At 42.7% G+C, this 21,425-nt stretch overlaps 1 protein-coding gene across 1 annotated transcript in view; it reads left to right on the plus strand.

The window, feature by feature from the left end:
• SIGLEC15 (sialic acid binding Ig like lectin 15) overlaps positions 1-21,403 on the plus strand; it is a 35,424-nt gene extending 14,021 nt beyond the window's left edge. Inside the window, exons 2-3 of the mRNA XM_073655076.1 lie at positions 20,233-20,616; positions 20,931-21,403. Of these exons, the coding sequence (XP_073511177.1) occupies positions 20,233-20,616; positions 20,931-21,337 (791 nt within the window). The 3' untranslated portion in view covers positions 21,338-21,403. The remainder of the gene's footprint in view (positions 1-20,232; positions 20,617-20,930) is intronic.
• Positions 21,404-21,425: the final 22 nt, after the last annotated feature.

A 21,425-nucleotide genomic window follows, 5' to 3' on the forward strand; every position in this document is an offset into this window, starting at 1 on the left:
TGGGCGCGAGAACCGAACTGGCTTTAAATTGTTCTAATAAAGACTTTACATTTTTACACGCTGAAGCTTGATCCTTACTGCGATTCGTGCATCTTGCTTCTACGTCTGGCAGAGACGTGATCTTGTGCTTCGATTTGTGGAACCCATCTGGAGTCCTTCAAGGGTGAGCTAAATATTCCTCTATGTTCTATGTTACACATTATTTTTTATATGACTTATTCCAAAGAGTATTACATAGTATTATAGGGTTAGTTCCACCAGTTCAGGTCTATATTTTCCTACCTACATAGGAGCAGTATTATAGTAGTTATATTCTTGTACATAGGGGCAGTATTATAGTAGATATATTCTTATACATAGGAGCAGTATTATAGTAGTTATATTCTTGTACATAGGGAGCAGTATTATAGTAGTTATATTCTTGTACATAGGGGGCAGTATTATAGTAGCTATATTCTTGTACATATGTGGCACTATGATAGTAGTTATATTCTTGTACATAGGAGCAGTACTATAGTAGTTATATTCTTATGCAAAGGGGCAGTATTATAGTAGTTATATTCTTGTACATAGGAGCAGTATTATAGTAGTTATATTTTTGTACATAAGGGCAATATTACAGTAATTATATTCTTGTACATAGGAGGCAGTATTATAGTAGTTATATTCTTGCACATAGGTGGCAGTATTATAGTAGTTATATTCTTGTACATAGGGGCAGTATTATAGTAGTTATATTCTTGTATATAGGGGGCAGTATTATAGTAGTTCTATTCTTGTACATAGGGGCAGTATTATAGTAGTTATATTCTTGTACATAGGGTCATTATTATAGTAGTTATATTCTTGTACATAGGAGGCAGTATTATAGTAGTTATATTCTTGTACATAGGAGGCAGTATTATAGTAGTTATATTCTTGTACATAGGGGGCAGTATTATAGTAGTTATATTCTTGTACATAGAGGCAGTATTATAGTAGTTATATTCTTGTACATAGGGGGCAGTATTATAGTAGTTATATTCTTGTACATAGGGGGCAGTATTATAGGAATTATATTCTTGTACATAGGAGCAGTATTATAGTAGTTATTTTCTTGTACATAGGGTCATTATTATAGTAGTTATATTCTTGTACATAGGAGGCAGTATTATAGTAGTTATATTCTTGTATATAGGGGCAGTATTATAGTAGTTATATTCTTGTACATAGGGGGCAGTATTATAGTAGTTATATCCTTGTACATAGAAGCAGTATTATAGTAGTTCTATTCTTGTACATAGGGGCAGTATTATAGTAGTTATATTCTTGTACATAGGGTCATTATTATAGTAGGTATATTCTTGTACATAGGAGGCAATATTATAGTAGTTATATTCTTGTACATAGGGTCATTATTATAGTAGTTATAGTCTTGTACATAGAGGCAGTATTATAGTAGTTATATTCTTGTACATAGGGGGCAGTATTATAGTAGTTATATTCTTGTACATAGAGGCAGTATTATAGTAGTTTTATTCTTGTATACGGGAGCAGTATTATAGTAGTTATATTCTTGTACATAGAGGCAGTATTATAGTAGTTTTATTCTTGTATACAGGAGCAGTATTATAGTAGTTATATTCTTGTACATAGGGAGCAGTATTATAGTAGTTATATTCTTGTACATAGGGGGCAGTATTATAGTAGCTATATTCTTGTACATATGTGGCACTATGATAGTAGTTATATTCTTGTACATAGGAGCAGTACTATAGTAGTTATATTCTTATGCAAAGGGGCAGTATTATAGTAGTTATATTCTTGTACATAGGAGCAGTATTATAGTAGTTATATTTTTGTACATAAGGGCAATATTATAGTAATTATATTCTTGTACATAGGAGGCAGTATTATAGTAATTATATTCTTGCACATAGGTGGCAGTATTATAGTAGTTATATTCTTGTACATAGGGGCAGTATTATAGTAGTTATATTCTTGTATATAGGGGGCAGTATTATAGTAGTTCTATTCTTGTACATAGGGGCAGTATTATAGTAGTTATATTCTTGTACATAGGGTCATTATTATAGTAGGTATATTCTTGTACATAGGAGGCAATATTATAGTAGTTATATTCTTGTACATAGGGTCATTATTATAGTAGTTATATTCTTGTACATAGGAGGCAGTATTATAGTAGTTATATTCTTGTACATAGGAGGCAGTATTATAGTAGTTATATTCTTGTACATAGGGGGCAGTATTATAGTAGTTATATTCTTGTACATAGAGGCAGTATTATAGTAGTTATATTCTTGTACATAGGGGGCAGTATTATAGTAGTTATATTCTTGTACATAGGGGGCAGTATTATAGGAGTTATATTCTTGTACATAGGAGCAGTATTATAGTAGTTATTTTCTTGTACATAGGGTCATTATTATAGTAGTTATATTCTTGTGCATAGGAGGCAGTATTATAGTAGTTATATTCTTGTACATAGGGGCAGTATTATAGTAGTTATATTCTTGTATATAGGGGGCAGTATTATAGTAGTTATATTCTTGTACATAGGGGGCAGTATTATAGTAGTTATATCCTTGTACATAGAAGCAGTATTATAGTAGTTCTATTCTTGTACATAGGGGCAGTATTATAGTAGTTATATTCTTGTACATAGGGTCATTATTATAGTAGGTATATTCTTGTACATAGGAGGCAATATTATAGTAGTTATATTCTTGTACATAGGGTCATTATTATAGTAGTTATAGTCTTGTACATAGAGGCAGTATTATACTAGTTATATTCTTGTACATAGGGGGCAGTATTATAGTAGTTATATTCTTGTACATAGAGGCAGTATTATAGTAGTTTTATTCTTGTATACGGGAGCAGTATTATAGTAGTTATATTCTTGTACATAGGGTCATTATTATAGTAGTTATATTCTTGTACATAGGAGGCAGTATTATAGTAGTTATATTCTTGTACATAGGGGCAGTATTATAGTAGTTATATTCTTGTATATAGGGGGCAGTATTATAGTAGTTATATTCTTGTACATAGGGGGCAGTATTATAGTAGTTATATCCTTGTACATAGAAGCAGTATTATAGTAGTTCTATTCTTGTACATAGGGGCAGTATTATAGTAGTTATATTCTTGTACATAGGGTCATTATTATAGTAGGTATATTCTTGTACATAGGAGGCAATATTATAGTAGTTATATTCTTGTACATAGGGTCATTATTATAGTAGTTATAGTCTTGTACATAGAGGCAGTATTATAGTAGTTATATTCTTGTACATAGGGGGCAGTATTATAGTAGTTATATTCTTGTACATAGAGGCAGTATTATAGTAGTTTTATTCTTGTATACGGGAGCAGTATTATAGTAGTTATATTCTTGTACATAGAGGCAGTATTATAGTAGTTTTATTCTTGTATACGGGAGGAGTATTATAGTAGTTATATTCTTGTACATAGGGAGCAGTATTATAGTAGTTATATTCTTGTACATAGGGGGCAGTATTATAGTAGTTATATTCTTGTACATATGTGGCACTATGATAGTAGTTATATTCTTGTACATAGGAGCAGTACTATAGTAGTTATATTCTTATGCAAAGGGGCAGTATTATAGTAGTTATATCCTTGTACATAGAAGCAGTATTATAGTAGTTATATTCTTGTACATAGGAGCAGTATTATAGTAGTTATATTTTTGTACATAAGGGCAATATTATAGTAATTATATTGTTGTACATAGGAGGCAGTATTATAGTAGTTATATTCTTGCACATAGGTGGTAGTATTATAGTAGTTATATTCTTGTACATAGGGTCATTATTATAGTAGGTATATTCTTGTACATAGGAGGCAATATTATAGTAGTTATATTCTTGTACATAGGGTCATTATTATAGTAGTTATATTCTTGTACATAGGAGGCAGTATTATAGTAGTTATATTCTTGTACATAGGAGGCAGTATTATAGTAGTTATATTCTTGTACATAGGGGGCAGTATTATAGTAGTTATATTCTTGTACATAGAGACAGTATTATAGTAGTTATATTCTTGTACATAGGGGGCAGTATTATAGTAGTTATATTCTTGTACATAGGGGGCAGTATTATAGGAGTTATATTCTTGTACATAGGAGCAGTATTATAGTAGTTATTTTCTTGTACATAGGGTCATTATTATAGTAGTTATATTCTTGTACATAGGAGGCAGTATTATAGTAGTTATATTCTTGTACATAGGGGCAGTATTATAGTAGTTATATTCTTGTATATAGGGGGCAGTATTATAGTAGTTATATTCTTGTACATAGGGGGCAGTATTATAGTAGTTATATCCTTGTACATAGAAGCAGTATTATAGTAGTTCTATTCTTGTACATAGGGGCAGTATTATAGTAGTTATATTCTTGTACATAGGGTCATTATTATAGTAGGTATATTCTTGTACATAGGAGGCAATATTATAGTAGTTATATTCTTGTACATAGGGTCATTATTATAGTAGTTATAGTCTTGTACATAGAGGCAGTATTATACTAGTTATATTCTTGTACATAGGGGGCAGTATTATAGTAGTTATATTCTTGTACATAGAGGCAGTATTATAGTAGTTTTATTCTTGTATACGGGAGCAGTATTATAGTAGTTATATTCTTGTACATAGGGTCATTATTATAGTAGTTATATTCTTGTACATAGGAGGCAGTATTATAGTAGTTATATTCTTGTACATAGGGGCAGTATTATAGTAGTTATATTCTTGTATATAGGGGGCAGTATTATAGTAGTTATATTCTTGTACATAGGGGGCAGTATTATAGTAGTTATATCCTTGTACATAGAAGCAGTATTATAGTAGTTCTATTCTTGTACATAGGGGCAGTATTATAGTAGTTATATTCTTGTACATAGGGTCATTATTATAGTAGGTATATTCTTGTACATAGGAGGCAATATTATAGTAGTTATATTCTTGTACATAGGGTCATTATTATAGTAGTTATAGTCTTGTACATAGAGGCAGTATTATAGTAGTTATATTCTTGTACATAGGGGGCAGTATTATAGTAGTTATATTCTTGTACATAGAGGCAGTATTATAGTAGTTTTATTCTTGTATACAGGAGCAGTATTATAGTAGTTATATTCTTGTACATAGAGGCAGTATTATAGTAGTTTTATTCTTGTATATGGGAGGAGTATTATAGTAGTTATATTCTTGTACATAGGGAGCAGTATTATAGTAGTTATATTCTTGTACATAGGGGGCAGTATTATAGTAGTTATATTCTTGTACATATGTGGCACTATGATAGTAGTTATATTCTTGTACATAGGAGCAGTACTATAGTAGTTATATTCTTATGCAAAGGGGCAGTATTATAGTAGTTATATCCTTGTACATAGAAGCAGTATTATAGTAGTTATATTCTTGTACATAGGAGCAGTATTATAGTAGTTATATTTTTGTACATAAGGGCAATATTATAGTAATTATATTGTTGTACATAGGAGGCAGTATTATAGTAGTTATATTCTTGCACATAGGTGGTAGTATTATAGTAGTTATATTCTTGTACATAGGGTCATTATTATAGTAGGTATATTCTTGTACATAGGAGGCAATATTATAGTAGTTATATTCTTGTACATAGGGTCATTATTATAGTAGTTATATTCTTGTACATAGGAGGCAGTATTATAGTAGTTATATTCTTGTACATAGGAGGCAGTATTATAGTAGTTATATTCTTGTACATAGGGGGCAGTATTATAGTATTTATATTCTTGTACATAGAGGCAGTATTATAGTAGTTATATTCTTGTACATAGGGGGCAGTATTATAGTAGTTATATTCTTGTACATAGGGGGCAGTATTATAGGAGTTATATTCTTGTACATAGGAGCAGTATTATAGTAGTTATTTTCTTGTACATAGGGTCATTATTATAGTAGTTATATTCTTGTACATAGGAGGCAGTATTATAGTAGTTATATTCTTGTACATAGGGGCAGTATTATAGTAGTTATATTCTTGTATATAGGGGGCAGTATTATAGTAGTTATATTCTTGTACATAGGGGGCAGTATTATAGTAGTTATATCCTTGTACATAGAAGCAGTATTATAGTAGTTCTATTCTTGTACATAGGGGCAGTATTATAGTAGTTATATTCTTGTACATAGGGTCATTATTATAGTAGGTATATTCTTGTACATAGGAGGCAATATTATAGTAGTTATATTCTTGTACATAGGGTCATTATTATAGTAGTTATAGTCTTGTACATAGGAGGCAGTATTATAGTAGTTATATTCTTGTACATAGGAGGTAGTATTATAGAAGTTATATTCTTGTACATAGGGGGCAGTATTATAGTAGTTATATTCTTGTACATAGAGGCAGTATTATAGTAGCTATATTCTTGTACATAGCGGGCAGTATTTTAGTAGTTATATTCTTATACATAGGAGCAGCATTATAGCAGCTAAATTCTTGTACATAGGTGGCAGTGTTATAGTAGTTATATTCTTGTACATAGGGGGCAGTATTATGGTAGTTATATTTTTGTACATAGGAGCAGTATTAAAGTAGTTATATTCTTGTACATAGGGGCAGTGTTATAGTAGTTATAGTCTTGTACATAGGGGGCAGTATTATAGTAGTTATATTCTTGTACATAGGGGCAGTATTATAGTAGTTATATTCTTGTACATAGGGGCAGTATTATAGTAGTTATAGTCTTGTACATAGGGGGCAGTATTATAGTAGTTATATTCTTGTACATAGGGGGCAGTATTATAGTAGTTATATTCTTGTACATAGGAGCAGTATTATAGTAGTTATATTCTTGTACATAGGGGCAGTATTATAGTAGTTATAGTCTTGTACATAGGGGGCAGTATTATAGTAGTTATATTCTTGTACATAGGGGCAGTATTATAGTAGTTCTATTCTTGTCCATAGGAGAGGATAGACGTGTGCTTGTGAGCTCTCAGCAGGGCGGAGGCATGGCTTCTGACCCAGGTGGAGGGGAGGGGAGCTGGGCTGATGATCCAGGGAAAGCCCCTGGTCTGGAGTCTGGCCTGCAGCCTGCACCTGATGGTAATGGAAAGCTGGAGATGGTGGCTGGTGAGTCTTCTAAATTTGCTTGTTATGTTTTAGAGGATTAAATGCTAGAGTAACAAGTCAAAGTATATTTAAGCTGGAATTGCATATCAGCAAACTAAAAGAAGAAATTAAGAAAGAGACTGATCCTAAGGTAAAACTGATGAAGTGCGAGTGTCTGGATGATTGCAGCCGAGAGCTGCTGATCAGGAAAGAAAAACTGGAGAAAGGTTTAAACTCTGCCCAGAAAGGAGACTTGAGCTAAAGAGAAAAAAAAGAATCCAGAGCCCAGACTTCTGTGAGCAGAAAACGCTTCATAGGGAATAAGGACATTAAATATAAAACTGTGTACAGCATTGTGGAGCAAGGAAGCCCAGTGAGAAGTGCAGCGCTGATATCAGGGGCACAATGTGAGGGGTCCGAGACTGCAGAAAGTGCTGCAGAGAAAAGTGTGCCAGCAAACGAGGGGTTAACTGCAGTGACCTCTGTATGCAGCAATGAAGTGAGCACAGCTCCTGAGAGTGAGAAAGAAAGTGCACCCTGTACTTGTAGCACCCTGAGGATTCGGCTGCTACAGGGGTATTGCACCTCAACCCAGAGGTGTGATATTCCACTCCCGGGTAAGGAAGGAGTGTGAAACTGAGCTCGGTAGGCTGCATGCACTACACACATCCCATTTCCGAGGAGCAGACCGACGGTACTCCCACTTAGAAATGTGCAGGTACGACCGAGTCTGTTCCTGGCTGGAGTGGGAGGGGGGTGGTACATCCCAAGTAGTGTAGGGGCAGATAGGGGGAGCAGCCTGGGTAAAGATAGGAGCTCATTGGGTGCTGGTCACCTGAGCTCACACATAGAGGGTGTATATAAGGTGGGCACCAACTAAGAACAGGGTCAGTTGCAGAGAGAAAGTCAGCGAGCGGAGGAGAAGAGAGACCCAGAGTGAGAGAGGAGAGAGAGAGACCCAGAGGGGGAAACAGAAGAAAAGGACTCCAAGAACCCAACTTAAATCCCCGGGTGAAGAGTCGGCATCAGGGTACCGGAACCCAAGCTGGTGGGGGCAAAAACACACCCCAGCCAGAGACCGGAGGCCGTGGGCAGCGTCTGCCACGGCCACCCACCACATCCACCACGAAGGCATACCACGTGGAGGGTCAGGGAACCCAAGGCCAAGGGTCTCCCAACAGAAGGCCCGAGGGAGCTGGACCTGGGTGGATCAATAGTGGGGACGGCCAGAGAAAGGACAGAAGGAGAGCTCAGGGTCACGCTCCGGACTTATTTGGGGGTTGGCTGGATCCAGAACCTGGTGGACGCAGCACGGCTCGGGAGGTCACTCGAAGCTGGAGTGACCAGAACATCAGCAGTGAGTAAACATCCTAAACTGCATAACCCGACTCTGTCTCTGATTGCCGTCTACACTGCATCACCACAACTCCCATCCTCTGCACCTGATCCCCCTGAGGCTATACCCCACCCGTTGGGGGTTATATCACCAAAGCTGCACCTACACCACCAGCCTCAGCGGACCCTGCTGCAGCGGCGGCCATAGTGACCGCAATACAACGGGTGGCGTAGTCGACATTAAGAACTTATTAACATCTGTAGGACTGCCACATACAACTGAGTTTGACACCCTGGGCACAGACCGGGTCACAGCCACTCGGAAGACTACAACTCCCATCTGATCCGGCTCCGGATATTCCCCCTAAAGAATATGGCCCAGGGGGTGCGTCATACTGATACTGTGAGTGAGACCCCCCTCTGCGCTGTGAGTGAGACTCACTGGTGCTAGTGAATGTTGTCTACAGCAGATAATACAAATATTATAATGGACTCTGAACCATCCATGTCAGTGAATGGAGACAATACTGTGCAACAATCAGTAGTAGATCTGGGTGTTGTTGCAGCACAGTCAGGTGTCAGTAATCATGGAGCTAGGGAGAGCTCCAGCACTAATCCTCCAGCAGCGGTGGAAATCTCCAGCACTGATCCACCTGCGGCTGGTGAAAGCTCCGGCACTGACCCATCTGCGGCTGGTGAAAGCTCCGGCACTGACCCATCTGCTGACCATCAGTTCAGGAGACTGTTCTCTAATGTCACCAGACCAGTGAACCCCCCACCTCAGAGGAGGAACGCAGTCAGGATAAAATACACAGGACCAGAGGAGAACATCCCATCCAGAATTTACATAGGGAAAGTTCTCCTAAAAGACTTCATGAAGTTCAATGCGTCTGAGGTCTACGCTCTGATCCATATCCCATCCAGCAGGATCTATGACATCAGCTTTAAGCTCCAGTGCAATCTGGATTTGTTCTGGAACATCTATAATGACACCAGAGAAGATAAGATCTGGGATCACCTCCATTGTATCCAGCTGTCTAAGCCGCAGGAGATAACGGCCACTGTCCTGTTCCAGTCTGAGGTGGTGGCGGTGGCGGATCTGCAGCACTGGCTGAACCGGCAGTGCATAGTGAGAAGTCATCCCGACAAGATCTATGATGAGGAGCAGATATGGAATAGCAGATATACAGTGAAAATCCAGCTGATACAAGAGAGCAGTGTGACCAGACACCTGCCGCACTCCTTCTACCTGGGCTCAGAGAGGGGGATCTGCTACTACCCTGGTCAGCCACGTCTGTGCCATAGATGTGGGGGCCGGCATCTCGCCATAAACTGCTCTCGTATCACATGCTCATTATGTGGACAGTCAGGTCATACAAAGGACAAATGCACGGGACCCGTCATCTGTAATCTGTGCTCAGAACCAGGGCATACGTTCCGGGATTGCTGGCATGCAGAACAAAATAAATATAATGGCCAGACCTCCTCAGAAGTTATACAGGAAGATGTCACCAGAGGTTCTGATGTTGTCCCAGAAGCCGGTATGGATGAGGACAGAAGTCACAGTATCAGTGAACCTGCTCCAGAGTCTCATGTATTAACAGATTCTGCACTACTAGGACCACCAGCCACTGAAGAACCACCTAAAGGCCCACCAGCCACTAAAGAAAGACCTAAACCGCCATCAGCCAATATAATAAGACCTAAGCTTCGATCAGCCACTAAAGTAGGGCCTAAAATGCCAGTTGTTAAAGAGAGGCCTAAGGTGTCCAGAAAGCCTGCCACCAAACCAACCAAGCATCAGCCCAGTACATCTGTGGAAGCAGTTAATCTGCCTGCACTGTCCAGTGTGGATGAGGAAGGCTTTGTGACCGTAAAAAGGAAAAATGCATCTGTGGATCCCACCAGAAAAGTCACAACAGTACAGAAAACCTCTGAACCTCCAGTGCTGGCGATAAGTCCTGGACGTTACAATGTGCTGGGAGAAGACCAAGATGAAGAGTCACAAATGGAGCAAAGTCCTTCATGTGTCCTCGAAAACATCTCTGATGAGGGGGATCCTGACCCTCCCGTGTCCACAAAGAGATGGGGCACTACAGGTGACAGCAGTGGAAGGAGTAAGAAGACCAAAAAGTCTAAGTGATCAGGATGCGGCTGAGAATAAACTCCATAAATGTGAAAAGTGTGAGGACTGTGAGCCGGCGGCAGGCGATTTACCAGCGTTTGTCTGATGAGAGATCTGACGTCTTCTTCTTGCAGGAGACGTATCTGAAGAGCAATGCTCATGTGTATGCAGCCAAGAGAGACTGGAGACTTGGGCCGTTATACTGGTCCTTCGGTCTGGAGAGAAATGACGGTGTGGGGGTCCTCTTTAATACCATGAATGTCCAGGTGGACAGAGTCCTGGAGATCTGTCTGGGCCGCTGTCTGATGCTGGACTTTACATTGGACTCCATCCATTATAGAGCGATAAACATTTATGCTCCGCAGACCAGGAAAGAGCGGAGGGAACTATTTGACCACATGAAACCATAGTGCTTTACATCTAAAGTATTTATATTCTGTGGGGACTTTAATAATGTGTCCTGTAATGTGGACAGATCCAGCAGTCATAAGCAACTAAGATATGATGAGACGTTCCTTAATAATATAGTCCAGCAGGCCCACCTAGTAGACCCCTATGGGTCTCATCATACCAGTAAGACGTACACTTACCATAAGGGTGGTAATGCCAGCAGGATAGAACAGGTGTATATAAAGAGGGAGGTGAGATGCTCTCAGTACAGGATCAGCCCCCTGGAGGATTCGGACCATTGTATGGTGAGCGTGACGCTGGATCTGGCCCAAGCTGTGGTCTGTGGAAAGGGGTACTGGAAGGTGAACAGCTCTGTAGTCCTAGATCCTCGGTTCAGAGAGGCCTTCACCACATTCTATAATGAACGTAGGACCACCCAGTGTATGTGTGATGACACAGCTGAGTGGTGGGAGATCATGAAGAGTGACATCAAGCAGTTTATTATACGATCAGCCAGGAGACGTAGCAATATGGATTATATGAGATACACAGCCCTGAGACTGCACCTCAACCGGCTATACAGCAGGATGAATGGTGGTGAGGAGGTGGACGGACGGAGCGTCAGCCATATAAAGCAGCGGATGAGGGAGCTGCTGTACGATCGCCTCAAGTCTCTCAAGGCAGAGGGACAGTTTGATAGTTGGGGCGTCCATAACCCAGATCCCTTTATTGCTTGTAAGAACAGGGTCAGTAAGAAGCTGATCACTGGCTTGTTAGATGAGAATGGGGTGGAGCAGTCAGAGCCGGAGAAAGTCCACAGGATCATTGGGGATTATTATAGAGATCTGTATAAAGGGGCTCATATTGATAAGGATGACATTAAAGCCTATCTGAAGGGGTTGTCTCTACCAACGTTAGACCTGGTGCAGGCAGATAGTATGGCCGATCCCATAACTGAGGATGAGGTGAACAGGAGCATTGACTCCTTAAAGGCCAACAAGAGCCCAGGACTGGATGGCCTGACCAGCGAGTTTTACAAAGAGTTCAGGGACTTGTTGGCTCCGGACCTGGTGCAGGTTTATAATGATTGCCTCTCTGCAGGGAAGCTCCTACAGTCCCAGTATAGATCTGTTCTGGTTCTCTTAGCAAAGAAGGGAAATCTAAAAGATGTAAAGAACTGGCGTCCACTGTCTTTGCTAAACACTGACTATAAAATCCTGGCCAAGATCTTGTATTATCGGCTGAGCGAGGTGGCGGGTGAGCTGATCATCGCCAACCAGACGTGTGGTGTGAAGGGTCGGACGATAGAGGACTCATTGCTGCTGGTGAGAGAAGCTGTGACGTACATTAAGCAGCACAATGTGGGGGCGTATATTGACCAGAGTAAAACCTTTGATAGAGTCCATCATGACTACCTGTTCCAGGTGCTGTTACACTATGGCCTCCCGGTGCGTTTTGTGCAGTGGCTGCAGGTTCTGTATAAGGAGGCTGTAAGCCTGCTGCTGATTAATGGTCACTTGGCCGAGCCCTTCAGGATCATGTCAGGGGTGAGGCAGGGCTGTCCTCTCAGCCCATTGTTGTACGTTTTCAGTCTGGATCCTTTCCTCAGAAAAGTGCAGGATCATAGAGGTTTCACAGGGCTGAAGTGTTGCCTGCAGAGTAGAGTGGAGGATGTAAAGTTCTGCTCCTATGTGTCACGCTGTCTCTGTGTACTGGAGGTAGGGGGCCTAAGCTGACCCTAAGCTGGGGCCCTGACTAATCCCTCTACCTGGAGGTACTGTTAAAGGTACAGAGGTCCAGGCCGCCAGCGTAACCCCTACCTCCTGAGGATCCCTGCACCTAAGTAATCTAGTCCTGAGAAGGACCCCTGATCACAACAAAAGGGGACAGGTAATAATATGCCCACACTCAGTACTTAGACGAACGAGACAATACAAGGGTAAAACCAAAACCACCTTGCATACAAAAACTACACAACTACAACAGAGGGAACACCAACGGGAAAGGAGATAAATGATAAAGCGAGGAAGGGAAAAAACACTCCAAATACACTTAGCTCTGAAACTCCAAATACCACGATCCGCTCTGTATGTCTGTATGAAATGCTTTCACCGACACTTCCCTAACAGACCGGCAGGCATTTGAAGGAGTCCCACTACAGCAACATTGATTGCAGCTGGGCGAGGCTGGACCTCGTCTAGCACAGAGAGAGAGAGAGTTAACTCCCTCACTGCCGAAAAACACAAAGCACCAAAAACTCAGCTGCGAGAAGTCAGGCTGTGTAATCGTGACGATCTTCGTGGTGACACACCCGTGACAGTACCCCCCCTTCTACGAGGGGCCTCCGGACCCTCAGGGCCAGGTTTATCCGGGTGAGTCGTGTGGAAGGCCCGAACTAATCGGTCTGCGTTAATATCCGACGCAGGAACCCACATCCTCTCCTCAGGACCATACCCCTTCCAATGAACCAGGTACTGAAGGGACCGGTGATTAAAGCGTGAATCGATGACCCTCGATACCTGGAACTCCAAGTTACCATTGACCACCACTGGAGGGGGAGGTAAAGGTGACGGTACCACCGGCGCCACATACCTCTTAAGCAATGATCTGTGGAACACGTTGTGAATTTTAAACGTAGGGGGGAGGTCAAGACGGAATGCCACCGGATTAATTATAGAACGGATCCTGTACGGCCCGATGAACCTGGGACCCAGTTTCCAGGAGGGAACCTTAAGTTTTATATTCCTGGTAGACAACCATACCCGATCGTTCACACTTAGGTCCGGACTAGACACTCTCCTCCTATCAGCCATACGTTTGTATCGGTTCCCCATAGTATTCAGATTCTTCAGCACCCCTCTCCATACTGAAGCGGGTGATGAGGAAAATCGTTCCTCCTCAGGAACCGGCGAAGAGCCCCCCCCTACTGAAAGTACAAAACTGGGGGTGAAAACCATATGCCCCAAAAAACGGGGACTTACCAGTGGACTCGCTCCGCCTATTATTAAGAGCAAACTCTGCCAGAGGTAAGAAAGAAGCCCAGTCCTCCTGGTTCTCTGACACAAAACACCGGAGATATGTCTCCAAGCTCTGGTTCATACGTTCCGTCTGACCATTGGTCTGAGGATGAAAAGCCGATGAGAACGATAAATGCATCCCCCGCCGTGTACAAAACGCCTTCCAGAATTTGGACACAAACTGAGACCCCCGATCTGACACCACCTCGGAGGGTACCCCGTGAAGCCTCACAATCTCCCCAATGAACACCTGCGCAAGAGTTTTAGCATTAGGAAGAGCGATAAAATGTGCCATCTTGCTGAACCTGTCCACTACAACGAGTATGACCGTTTTACCCGAAGACGGAGGGAGGTCCGTAATAAAGTCCATAGACAGATGAGTCCAAGGACGCTCCGGGATCTTCAAAGGTAAGAGGGCCCCAGACGGACGGGTATGTGAGGTCTTAGAGCGCGCACAAACCCCACAGGACGCGACAAAAGTTACCACCTCCTTATGTAAGTTAGGCCACCAAAACCGACGCGAGAGGAGATCCACAGTTGCTTTACTCCCCGGGTGTCCTGCAAAAACTGAGTTATGGTGTGCCTCGATCACCTTTTGTCGCAACTGATCTGGAACAAACAGTCTCCCCGGAGGTCCAACAGGGGCGTCCCCCTGAGCCTCCAATACCTCCTCCTCAAGCTCAGAGCATACTGCCGAAACCACCACCCCCTCCTGAAGGATAGGAATCGGGTCGTCCGTATTCCCGGCCCCAGGGAAACTACGAGATAAGGCATCCGCCTTTACATTTTTTGACCCAGGACGATATGTAACGACAAAATTAAACCTGGTAAAAAACAATGACCACCTAGCTTGTCTGGGATTCAGACGTTTCGCGGACTCCAGATATAGCAGGTTCTTGTGATCGGTGATGACGGTGACCGGATGGACTGCCCCCTCTAAAAAATGGCGCCACTCCTCAAAAGCTAACTTAATGGCCAAGAGTTCCCTATTGCCGACATCGTAATTCCTCTCAGCGGACGACAATTTTTTAGAGAAAAAGGCGCACGGATGCCACTTACCAGGGGACGAACCTTGTGACAATACTGCTCCCACCCCTACCTCGGAAGCGTCTACCTCTACAATGAATGGCTGTGACGCATCAGGTTGAATGAGTATGGGTGCCGAGGCAAAACTTTTTTTCAAGGAGGAGAATGCTTGACAAGCCTTGTCAGACCACCTAGAAAAATCCGTCCCCTTTTTAGTCATGTCTGTGAGAGGCTTAACCATGGACGAGAAATTACGAATGAACTTCCGGTAATAATTAGCAAACCCCAGGAAACGTTGTAGTGCCTTAAGATTCTCTGGCCGATCCCACTCAAGAACTGCTCGCACTTTCCCAGGGTCCATACGAAAACCGGACGCTGAAACCAGGAAGCCTAAAAACTGGAGTTCCTGTACGGCGAACACACACTTTTCCCATTTGGCATACAGTTTATTATCCCGCAAGATCTGTAACACCTGCCTAACGTGCTTCTGATGAGACACCAGATCCGGCGAGTAAATTAAGATATCATCCAGATATATGACAACAAACTGTCCCACCAGGCGGCGAAAAATGTCATTAACAAAGTGTTGGAACACCGCCGGGGCATTAGTCAGACCGAATGGCATGACAAGGTTCTCATAATGCCCCTCCGGAGTGTTAAACGCCGTCTTCCACTCATCCCCCTCCTTCATCCTAATCAGATTGTACGCCCCCCTGAGATCCAACTTAGAGAACCATTTGGCGCCCACGATCTGAATAAAGAGATCGGGAATAAGTGGGAGCGGATACGGATCTCGGACCGTAATCCGATTAAGTTCACGGAAATCCAGGCAAGGGCGTAGGCCTCCATCTTTCTTCTTAACAAAGAAGAGCCCTGCGGCCACCGGTGAAGATGAAGGTCTAATATGCCCCTTAGCCAGACTTTCTGAAATATAATCCTTCATGGCCTGCCTCTCAGGACCAGAAAGGTTATACAACCTAGCTTTAGGTAACTTGGCCTCAGGGAGCAGTTTTACAGAACAGTCATACTCGCGATGAGGAGGTAGTTCCTGACACCCTTTCTCCGAGAATACATCCTCAAAGTCCGCCAGAAATGGAGGTAAGACCCTAGGAGTAACCGCACCGATGACCGTATTCATGCAGTTTTTATTACAGAATTTACTCCATTGGCTTATCTCTCTGGATTGCCAATTAATAACCGGGTTATGCTTAGTTAACCAAGGAAGGCCCAACACTATAGGAGTGGGAAGACCCTCCAACACGAAGCAAGACAACAGTTCTTTATGTATCGCCCCCACTTGAAGTTTTACGTTATGCACAGCTTGCAAAAAACTTCCCTGACCGAGAGGCCTGGCATCGATCGAGAATATGGGGATGGGTTTAGCCAACTCACTCAATCGCATACCTTGAACCCGGGCAAACCGAGCGTCCACCAGATTAGCCCCGGCCCCACTATCCAGAAGAACAGATATCCTCTCAGTTCTCGTACCCACCACCACCTCCGCCGGAACGAGAAACTGAGACGAACCTAGGGACGAAATACCTACTCCCAGATTGCCGTCCACCACACAACCTGGGATCAACAGTTTTCTGACGACTCTTCACTCTGCAAGGGACGGGATGGACAACCCCCAATAAAATGTCCCTTTCTCCCGCAGAAGAAACACCTTCCTGTCTTATGGCGCACCACCGGTCCCCTCCCCCGAAATGATGTCCCTCCTAATTGCATAGGCTCCTCTGGACTGACCAGGGGAACCACCATATGAGGGGACCTTGTAGGAGGTGGAGTCATCACAGGGGGTGGAGTTATCCCGCACCTCTCCCGAAGCCGTCTGTCAATGCGAATAGCAAGGGCCATAGCGGCTTCCAGTGACGCGGGAGAGTCATACTGTGCCAACACATCCTGTAATTGGTCGGATAAACCTTGACAAAACTGGCTCCTAAGAGCCGGGTCATTCCACTGGGTGTCAGTGGCCCATCTACGGAACTCCGAACAGAATTCCTCCGCCGGACGATCTCCCTGCTGGATCCTACGTAACTTAGATTCAGCAAGGGAGATCCGATCCGGGTCATCATATACAAGACCCAGAGCAGCAAAAAACCTATCCACTGACTGGAGAGCCGGGGAGCCCGGGGGAAGAGAGAACGCCCAAGATTGTGGGTCCCCTTGTAGGAGCGAGATGACAATTCCCACCCTTTGTTCTTCACTCCCCGATGACCGAGGCCGCAGCCGAAAGTACAACTTGCATGCCTCCCGGAAAACAAAAAACTTGTCCCGCCCCCCAGTGAACCTGTCAGGGAGAGCTACTTTAGGTTCTGGTCCGGCTTGCTCCTGAGGATACAAAACCTTGGACCTAACGTCCGCCAGCTCCATGGACAAACTCTGCAACTGCCGAGCTAGACCGGCTTCTGGATCCATGGTAGCTGGAGAAAATCTAAGTGGTCGGTGAAAATGTCACGCTGTCTCTGTGTACTGGAGGTAGGGGGCCTAAGCTGACCCTAAGCTGGGGCCCTGACTAATCTCTCTACCTGGAGGTACTGTTAAAGGTACAGAGGTCCAGGCCGCCAGCGTAACCCCTACCTCCTGAGGATCCCTGCACCTAAGTAATCTAGTCCTGAGAAGGACCCCTGATCACAACAAAAGGGGACAGGAAATAATATGCCCACACTCAGTACTTAGACGAACGAGACAGTACAAGGGTAAAACCAAAACCACCTTGCATACTAAAACTACACAACTACAACAGAGGGAACACCAATGGGAAAGGAGATAAATGATAAAGCGAGGAAGGGAAAAAACACTCCAAATACACTTAGCTCTGAAACTCCAAATACCACGATCCGCTCTGTTAGTCTGCATGAAATGCTTTCACCGACACTTCCCTAACAGACCGGCAGGCATTTGAAGGAGTCCCACTACAGCAACATTGATTGCAGCTGGGCGAGGCTGGACCTCGTCTAGCACAGAGAGAGAGAGAGTTAACTCCCTCACTGCCGAAAAACACAAAGCACCAAAAACTCAGCTGCGAGAAGTCAGGCTGTGTAATCGTGACGATCTTCGTGGCGACACACCCGTGACACTATGCGGATGACGTGTCGGTGGTGGTGTCGTCTAGAGATGACTGTGCGGCTCTACAGCAGGAGATGACGGCCTTCTCCAATGTGTCTAACTCCTCTGTGAACATGGAGAAGAGCGAGGCGTTATGGTTGGGGGGTGACAGTGATGTCTTCTCTGTGCCCTTCAGAACAGTTCAGGGTCAGATAAAGATTTTGGGAGTAGTGTTTTTTGCTGTAGATGATGGGAAGGTGAACTGGGAGGAGAAGCTGGTGGTGTGTGAGCAGAAGGTGCAGAGCTGGAGACACTGGAAGCTGACGTATCTCGAGAAGGTCCGCCTGCTGAAGACCTTCCTGCTGCCACTCTTCCTCTATATCAGTGTGGTGTTCCCTGTGCCCGATGTGTTACTCCCCAGACTTATCAATGTCTTCTTTCACTTCTTGTGGGTTAACAGAGTGAATGTGGTCAGGAGAAACATTGTCTATCTCCCCCATAAGGAGGGTGGTCTCTCCATGCCCTGTCCTGAGCTCTTCTTTAATCTCATGTTTCTTATGAAGAATTTCTCTTTTTGTAAGAATTCAGAGAAGACGCCATGATCTTGTTTGTTTAAGAGCCAGATCCAGCAGTTTGTGTCCGTGTGGTCGGTAGGGGACCCCATCAAGAGAATCTCAGGCCGACTAAAGAATAATGTTTCTTGGTATGGTGTCCATGTAATAAGTAAGGTTATTAGATGGAGGATCCTGTATGAGGACGTCAGGCAGCTCAGTAGGAAGGAGTTGTATAAGAACGTGCTGTCATCTCACTTTAGTGTCCATGTTCAATTGAGGGGCGCCCCAAGTCTAGATGTAAAACAGGCTGCAAAAAATGTACTAGATCCCAGAGTTCCCCCTCATATGAGAGACGTGGCTTGGCTGGGGCTCCATGGTAAGATGTACGTCAGAGACAACCTAAAGTGCAGGAATGTATCAGACAGATCCTGTCCTAGAGAAGAGTGCCCCCATATACAGGAGACTATGGAGCATCTGCTGCTAGAGTGTCCTTTTAGTATGCAGGTATGGGAGTGTGTGTCCTTGTCCCTAAAGTTACCGCACCTGGTGGGACAGTCGTATGGTCAGCAGCTGTACGGAGACTTCCAGCCTGAGCTCAGGGCGTATAACCGAAGCTCACTATATGTAATAAATGTGGTGACCATCTATCATCTGTGGTGTGCACGGTGCTGCCTGCTCATCAATAAGGAGGTCCTGTCCTGTGATAGTGTCAGGTATAAGATCCTGGAAAGTCTCAAGTCAGTGTATAAGAAGGACATAAAGATTAACTCAGATAATGTGAACTGGAGGAACATTCATGTGGCGGGATTTATCAATGTTATCTAATGTTATTGTGTAAGTGATGTAACAACACAGCATTTATTTTCTTTAATATTTATTATTTTGTGATTTTAATGTAATTATTCTGTAATATTTGGTTGTCAGTTTTAAATAAAAAGATCATTATAGTAGTTATATTCTTGTACATAGGGGGCAGTATTATAGTAGTTATATTCTTGTACATAGGGGCAGTATTATAGTAGTTATATTCTTGTACATAGGGGCAGTATTATAGTAGTTATATTCTTGTACATAGGGGGCAGTATTATAGTAGTTATATTCTTGTACATAGGAGCAGTATTATAGTAGTTATATTCTTATACATAGAGGCAGTATTATAGAAGTTATATTCTTGTACATAGAGGCAGTATTATAGTAGTTATATTCTTGTACATAGGGGGCAGTATTATAGTAGTTATATTCTTGTACATAGGGGCAGTATTATAGTAGTTATATTCTTGTACATAGGGGCAGTATTATAGTAGTTATATTCTTGTACATAGGGGGCAGTATTATAGTAGTTATATTCTTGTACATAGGGGGCAGTATTATAGTAGTTATATTCTTGTACATAGGGGGCAGTATTATAGGTATTATTATTTTATATAGCTACTATATACCACATCCACTAACACAGAGCTGCCACTTTGGGAATGTTTAACTTTCTGCATCTTTCCACAGATGATATCAGAAGCGGCTACATTCTGAACTTCGTTGTCTCTCTTTAATAATCCTTTGCTTTTTCAGCTTTTGTTGATACCGATTTCGGTTTTGGGTTTATTTTAGGCACGCTTGGAAATTCTTGGTCTCTACAAGTTTCAAAAGATGTTTCTGGTGAGATTGGTAAATCGGCCTCTTTGCCGTGTTGGTTTAGTCACCCTCACAAGAGCCATGACAGCGGGTTAACAGTTATTTGGAGAATTAAACATCCTTATAACGGCACGGTGATCTTTAAGTGTGTGAGCGACACGAGCAGTGACTCTTGTAAAACTACCATCAACTACATGAACAAGTTCCGAATGATTGGAAACCTTCGTAACAACAACATCTCCATCAGCATTGAGAATCTGACCTGGGAGGATAGTAACAGATACTACTGCCGGGTGGAGTTGTCCAGTGACAAGCATGACAAATATGAAACAAAATCCGGCACTTTTCTGCATTTATCTGGTAAGAAGTCCATATTACTGGACCTTAGGGTATGTCTTTTTCAGGCGGATTCCGCTTTGAAAACCGCCTGAAAAAGCGTTAGCTAAACACTGAAAATTATGAACATAACCATTTCTTATATAAACAACTGGCTGATCCTATGTTCAGTCTTTTGGGCATCTTTTAACAGCTTCAGGTTTTCAAAAATTCTAAGCAGTTAAAAGAAGTGAACAGTCCATTCTACAGGCACATTTCGTGCTGAAAACACTCTATACTTTACAATACAAGTCAATATATTATTAAAATACAGTATATTAATATTTATATATTTCCAGCCCCTCCTAGGATTGTTAATATCTCAGTGGCATTTGATAAGGCTCGGGGGTACCACGCGGTCTGTACAGCTGAAGGGGAGCCTGTGCCGTCTTTGATCTGGACTGACCCGGTGAACGCTCATGAAGATCCAATTCTTACAAGCACCACCTTAAGGCATCAGCGGACCACAGAACTTCAACACCTCCAAAATGATGGAAAGTACACCTGTGTGGCCACAAATAGTCACGGAAAAGTGGAAGGATCTGTGTATTTCTTTAAATTTATAGCGGTGGGGGGCAGCAGCAGAATGGGGTACATTGCGCTGTGCGCTGCACTTGGAGCCAAACTGTTACTGCTGTTCCTGATGTTTGGGGCGGTCAGCTATTACAGCAGAGGTGAGTGTGCGCTATTTCATAGTAGCCAATAGTCCAGACTTTGATGAGATTGTTCCTATTGTTTATGGGGCATCCTGTCAATTTTTTTTTTTTTACCAGGCCTCCTTCAAATGCAAAATT

The sequence above is a fragment of the Phyllobates terribilis genome, unplaced genomic scaffold (assembly GCF_046119375.1).
Source record: "Phyllobates terribilis strain yellow unplaced genomic scaffold, ASM4611937v1 Scaffold_1__5_contigs__length_1240528914, whole genome shotgun sequence".
Taxonomy (NCBI): Eukaryota; Metazoa; Chordata; class Amphibia; order Anura; family Dendrobatidae; genus Phyllobates; species Phyllobates terribilis.